General features: G+C 33.0%; 1 protein-coding gene across 1 annotated transcript; it reads right to left on the bottom strand.

The window, feature by feature from the left end:
* Positions 1-4,394: 4,394 nt before the first annotated feature.
* Positions 4,395-6,245, bottom strand: LOC115993548 (probable xyloglucan galactosyltransferase GT14). Its single transcript, XM_031117487.1, has 2 exons — positions 5,992-6,245; positions 4,395-5,837 (listed from the first exon to the last, which is right to left on the bottom strand). The coding sequence occupies exons 1-2, from the start codon at positions 6,007-6,009 to the stop codon at positions 4,518-4,520; spliced, it is 1,338 nt and encodes a 445-aa protein (XP_030973347.1). The 5' UTR covers positions 6,010-6,245; the 3' UTR covers positions 4,395-4,517.
* Positions 6,246-6,565: the final 320 nt, after the last annotated feature.

Raw genomic sequence — 6,565 nt, forward strand, 5'->3', positions numbered from 1 at the left:
ATCAAAGTGCTCACGTGACTTTTATTCTCTTGAAAACAAGGATTACATATCAAGAGTCTCTCCTTCTATATTTATTTGTTGAAACTTGGGTTTTTTTTTTTTTTTTTTTTGAGTAGTCAAGATGGTTAACTATAGCTATAGTACAATGTTATGTAAACTTAAATTCTTATTTTACCATTCTTCCCCTATCCAATACACTTATTAAGTTGTCAAGAGCTAATGGGTAGGATGAGAGAATGGTCAAATGAGTGAAGGTCTAGAATAGAACCTTTCATGGGCTTACTAGTAAGTACTTTGATGGTCCTATCTACAAATGATTTTTTTTTTTCCCTTGTAATTGTATTTTGTCATACACCGGTTCATGTTTCATGGTTAATTATCCTAGATTTGTAGTCTTGGGAAAGTTAATTCATCAAAAAAATTTCACCCCAACTTTATAATCTGCTAAATTTATTATTGAATGTTCACTTAGTGTGTAAAACACTAGTAAATATTTAGACTCCCAATTTAAAACAAAACTAACACAAGCTTATATTTAAACAATGTATGTGTGGAATGATAAATATAAGTTATACCAAAACAATCAAACTACTCTAAACCACAATTTAATCACAACACAACAGTAATTAAATGCAAAGAGTAAAGGATAGAGAAAAGCAAATGCAAGATAACACCGGCACGTGTTATCGAAGAGGAAATCGAAGAACTCGGCGAAAAACTTCTCTGCCACCCTCCAAGCGGTGAAATGATCCACTAGAAAATCAATTAGAATACATGAATAGCATTAGGCTCTCCAAGCCTAATCTACCCGATGTACCTAAACCCTCTAAGCTTCTTACTCCAACAGAGTTAAGCCTAACATTGTCTTCTCTAGCTTATTGGATCCCGCAATAAACCCATTGCATCAACCAAATGAATTGGTCATCTCTGAAATGCTTTCTAAGTACTAAATAACATTCTCACTAATATGAATATGGTGAGGTAAGGAGAGGAATTTGAAGAGTCAAATGTATAAGATTATAGATGAATCAATCTTGTTGTTCTCTGGGGTTTCTTTCTCAAAATTCTCTCTGAAAACTCTCTACATTTCATGGGTATAAGGGAATTTTATAGTAGGGTATGAGAAGGAATATTAAAAGACATTTTTTTGCAAAACAAGGGGCTTTGGCGTGTGACTCACGACTGAGATGAGTCGCGAGTTCCAATCTCCAACTAACAGAATGGTTAGATTGTTCTTTTTGTCTTGTAGTTATCCAGCTGTACTGATCCTTCAACTTCCTGCATGCTTCACAAGTGTGAAACTTCTGACGAGTCACCATTCGTGAGTTAGTAGCGAGTTCCAGTCGTGAGAATACTCTTGAATGCACACATTTGATCAATTCTTCATACTCTCTCACACACAACCCTTACATTATTCCCACCTAAATACATGGTTTCTAATTGCTGAATTACAAACAAATTTAGCACGGAATAAAGCTAATACATGGTTGAATAAATTCAACCTTACAATTATCTCCCTCGGAGTCTTACTATTTCGTATGTTGTAGACCTAAAATCTTGGCTTTTTAGCACCTCTTTTTTTGAGCCTATAAAACTAGAGTTCAACAAGGATAATAAATAAATAAATAAATAAATATATATATATATATATATATATATATATGAATCACTAGAACTCAATCCTGTACTCGAGTCTTTGAAACATGAAATGCTAGTTTACAAATATGTTTCAAAAACATGCCAACTAACAAAATTGTTTTGAAAATCATGTTAAATGGCAAAACAATCCTACATCTGAACATGCAAAATTATTTGATCTGGTTTTATAAGATGATATGGATGCAAAAGAAGTGCCATTGAAACCATCACTCGTGAAAATTTTTTGTTCCCATCAATTTTTTTTTTTTTTTTGATGGTATAATCTTAGTGCTTAACAAACAGGTATCTATTTGAACATTGAAATTTCATTTTGTGAAGGTTTGATTAGAGTTCAAATTGGCAAATTCAGTGGTTGTGAACATGGGATTTAATGTTGGCTTCAAAAAAAATTTCTTTCATTACATTAAATTTGGGGGTGTCAAAAGTTGCTGATGGAGTTAGCAGAAGTAAGAGGGTGAAAAAAATAAAAATAAAAATGAGTAGAAGTAAATAATCTAACTTTTATTAGTTTTTTTAAAAATATATTAGTAGTGTTAACAAAAGATAATTTTTAATTAATTGAAATGTTTAGTATTGAAGTTTCATTTAAAGCTAACTAACTTAGTAATTTCATTTAGCCTTAAAAAAAATAAAAAAATAAAAAAATAAAAAAGGAAGAAGAAGAAGAAGAAAGGGAAACCATCAATGTAACATTGAACTTTTACATAATATTATTTTGAAATTATGAGCTCATACCAAACTTATTGAAAACCATACATGCTAGATAGTTTTTTTTAGATAACTTATCATCTTTTAAATTTCAATAAGTATACAAAAAATATAACTTATTCTTGTAATTTTAGAGAGTTTTTTTTTGTGGGGGGGGGGGGGGGGTATTTGTGGTCTCTCTTTCCTTTTCTTTTTTCTTTTTAGTTTTAAGGGTATTTTGGTCATTTTTATGTTTCAGGAGCATTATAGTCATTTTTTAGTGTCTATGAATCTTTGATCATTTTTTAGGTTTTAATGGTATTGCAATAATTTCTTAGGTTCTAAGGGTATTTTGATAATTTTTTAGGTTTTAGAGCACTCTCATCAGGTGTGCCAAATGCCAAATATTTGGCATTTGGCACACCAAACACCAAAAACTATCTCTCATCAGCTCTTCCAAATCTCAAAAAATTTGAGACATAGCTACAGTACCGTCTCAAATATGAGACGGTACAGACAGCCATGCCAAAACACTATTTGGCTTATTTAATTTGTTTTTTCTCTCTCCTCTTATCAGATGTCTGTCACTATTATTTTAATATATTATTTTAATGTGTAGTAAATATTATTTTAATGTATAGAATTATAGTATAGAACATCTGATAAATGGTATGTTGTAAAATGATGTGCTAAAATGATAAAATAGGTTTTTGGTGTGTCAAAATGGTATTTTTTATGAGAGAGCTAATGAGAATGCTCTTAAGGGTATTCCGGTAATTTTAGAGGGAATCAGGGTATTTTGGTCATTTTTTATGTTTCAAGAGTATTTTGGTCATTTTTAGATTTCGGGGTCATTTTGGTCATTTTTGAGATACTAAGGATATTTCAGACATTCTTTAGGTATCAGGGGCATTATGGTCATTTTCTTGTTCTAAGGGTATTTTGGTCATTTTTTAAGTTTCGTGGTTATTTCGGTCATTTTTTAGGTTATAAGAGTATTCTAGAAATTGTTGAGGGTTTCAGCGGTATTTGCTAGAGCTACAAATTTTTTCAAAAATTGTTATTGTGATGAGCAATTATTAGTAAGTAAAAAAGTGACTTTAGTGATAGACCCAAATGTAAAAATATAGTCAAATGTGATATTTGTATTGCCTAGTATGACGAACGGTCAAATGTGAGAAAAAAAAATAGGGTACCAATGAATGTGACAAAAGTACGGTCAAAAGTAATGTTGATACAACCCAATGTAATAATGGAACTATCAAATGTGAGAAACAAATAAGGTACTGTTGTATGTGACAAAAGTATGGTCAAATGTGATGTTCTCACTGCCTAATGTGACAATGAAACCATCAAATGTGAGCAAAAAATAAAGGAATCACCGAATGTGACAAAAATTCAATCACATGTGATGTTGGTACTGCACAATGTGAGGATAGAACCATCAAATATGAGGAAAAAAAAAACCACCAAATGTGAAAAAAAGTACTATCAAATGTAATGTTAGAATTGCACAATATGAGGATGGAATCATCAAATGCGAGAAAAAATAAAGAAACTATCAAATGTGATAAAAAAAACTGTTACATGTGATGTTAAAATTGCATAATGTGAGAAAGAAACTGCCAAATGTGAGAAAAAAAAAAAAAAAAAAAAAAAAAAAAAGCACCAAATGTGACAAAAGTACTGTCAAATGTGATGTTGGAACTGCACAATGTGAGGATAGAACTGTCAAATGTGATTAAAAAAAAATAAGAGAACCACCGAATGTGATAAAAGAATTGTTACATGTGACGTTAGAACTACACAATGTGAGAATGAAACTGTTAAATATGATAAAAAATAAAGAAACTATCGAATGTGACAAAAGAACTGTCACATATAATATTAAAACTGTACAATGTGATGATAGAACCATTAAATGTGATATTTTAATAATCTGATATGGTGAGTTACCTACTAATGGGTACGGGATACTATAGAATTACCTTGTGTTTTTTAGCTTGTGCGAAATTCAGCAAAAATAAAAATATGAAAAAACAGAAAGCTAGCTGAAGTGAAGGAATAACTGCATTGAATGATATAATTGTAAATATAAGATTTTCTCTGTTCTCATTGAATTTTTTTTCTCTTACAGTTGCTACTACAAGGTTACCTCATAATGGAGGATCCTATTCAAATCTCTCCCACTGAGAAAAAGTATACTTATAATCATCCCCATCTGCAAAACCAACACTAGGATCCCTCCCCTCCCTAATTAATCTCCTAAGACTCTCTACTCTCTCAAGAACTCCATCCACCGTTACATCAAATGCATCCCCAAAAATCTCTAATTTAGACCTGGGATTTGCATATACTATCCTTGGAATAAGCCCTATAACCTCCTCTCTCATGGCTAATTCTTTATCCTTCGAAATCCCAAGCAATATCTCCTCCACATTGCCTTTCCAAAGTTTCACATCCTTCACTGGTATATACACAGAATACTTGGTACCATTCCTTGGTAAATGCCATAAATATTGTGCGTAAGCAGTACCCGGATGAAAGAACACCGGAATACAACCTGCCAAAATAGAGTCAAAAATTGATCGCCTAGTGTAGGAATCCCCTGGAGGCTGCAAGCAAAAAACCGAGCTCTTAAACACCCTTATAACACTAACCGGATCATCACATTTGTTCCCATTAGTAACATTACAATCTATAAATTTGCAAGCTCTTGCAGCTCTACATTGTTCAATAGCCACACCCCGAATAGAATTTTTGAGATCAGGACGTGGTGCACCTGCAAAAGTAAACAAATAACTCCGGTTTTGGCTTCTCACACGCCTTTGCCACTCCAACACATCACTGTCTTTTAAAGGATGGAAATTTGTTGGGTATGGTATTGCATAATCATTGTTCCAAGAGCTTGCTTCAACTGACAACATTGTCATGTTCTTGGATTCAGGCAAAAACCTAAGCTTGGTACCCCAGTCTGAAGATTCGTCTGTTTTTCTTCTGAAGTCCCATGAAATCCTCCCTGCAACAAAGAAATGGTCTCTGCCCCACATCCTCTTCCACTCAGGTCTTTCTGTTAGCCACTTGAGAAGGTCTTTCCCAGAAGAGTCTCTCACCGATATGTTTGGATTCCAAAGGTATTGACTAATATCAAGACCAGCATAGAATGGTACAAATATCGCAGAAGCTAGTGATGAATCATTGGTCAAGCACTCGTACCTCTTCATCTTATTGTGGAAAATGACTTCTAACAAGAATTGGTTTGTGGAAAACCAATTCTTGCTTGATAATACCCCTTGGGAATTCTCAATCTCTGGACCAATACCTAAGTTTGCCATGTAGGGACACATATTAGAGTTGGTTCCTCTGGTAAGTGACCGACAATTCTTGAGCAAGTCATGGTTGAATCGGCTAGGAAGATCATGTACATATATGTATCTCCCCGAGCAGGGATCTATATCACTGTATGTTCCTAAACTTTGGTCGGTGAAAGACTGATTGGTGGCAGAATTGGTTTGGTTGTCGACAATAGTAAGTGGGTTTAGTTGTTTGACTGAAAAGGGTACCTCATTGTTGGCACCCATCATAATTGAATAATCGAAACTGAACAATATAAGGCATAGAACAGAGAGAATTAGGATGACTAACCAGAGTTGATGAGAGCATTTTCCGGTCACTGATTTCTCCATATGCTCTCTCTCCTCTTGAAGGGATTTTCCAGGGAAATCAATTCAGATCAATTAACTCTCATTCACTTGGCCAAAAAATATGTTATGATTTTCTGATAGCTGAGAAGTGTATAGGCATAGGGTGAGATTGCGCTAATGATGCCGTGCGATAAGGTGAATGGGAAAGAATACAAAATTAACTTTGTGGGTAATGATTTAATGATCGATTGAGTGGCGTCCGTTGGATGACGAGAACTGGGTTTGGATTTGTGCAAAGTAGGGAGCAAACGTCCGTTACTTTTTTGGGAAACTAAAAAGTACAAAAAAAAGAAAAGAAAAGAAATTATTGTGTGTCAGATTTTTTTTTTTTACCATATTTTATGACTTAGGTTAAAGATTAGCTAACGATACAGTTAAAAAATTTTATTAAAAAAATAATAATAATTAATATTTTGACAAATTTTTTTTATTTTTTAAAAAGTTGATTTTAAAATTTTTCTAAAATAGATTGTTAACTAATAATACCCTAAAAACACTATATAACATTTTTCATA

This window comes from Quercus lobata, chromosome 6 (genome assembly GCF_001633185.2).
Source record: "Quercus lobata isolate SW786 chromosome 6, ValleyOak3.0 Primary Assembly, whole genome shotgun sequence".
NCBI lineage: Eukaryota > Viridiplantae > Streptophyta > Magnoliopsida > Fagales > Fagaceae > Quercus > Quercus lobata.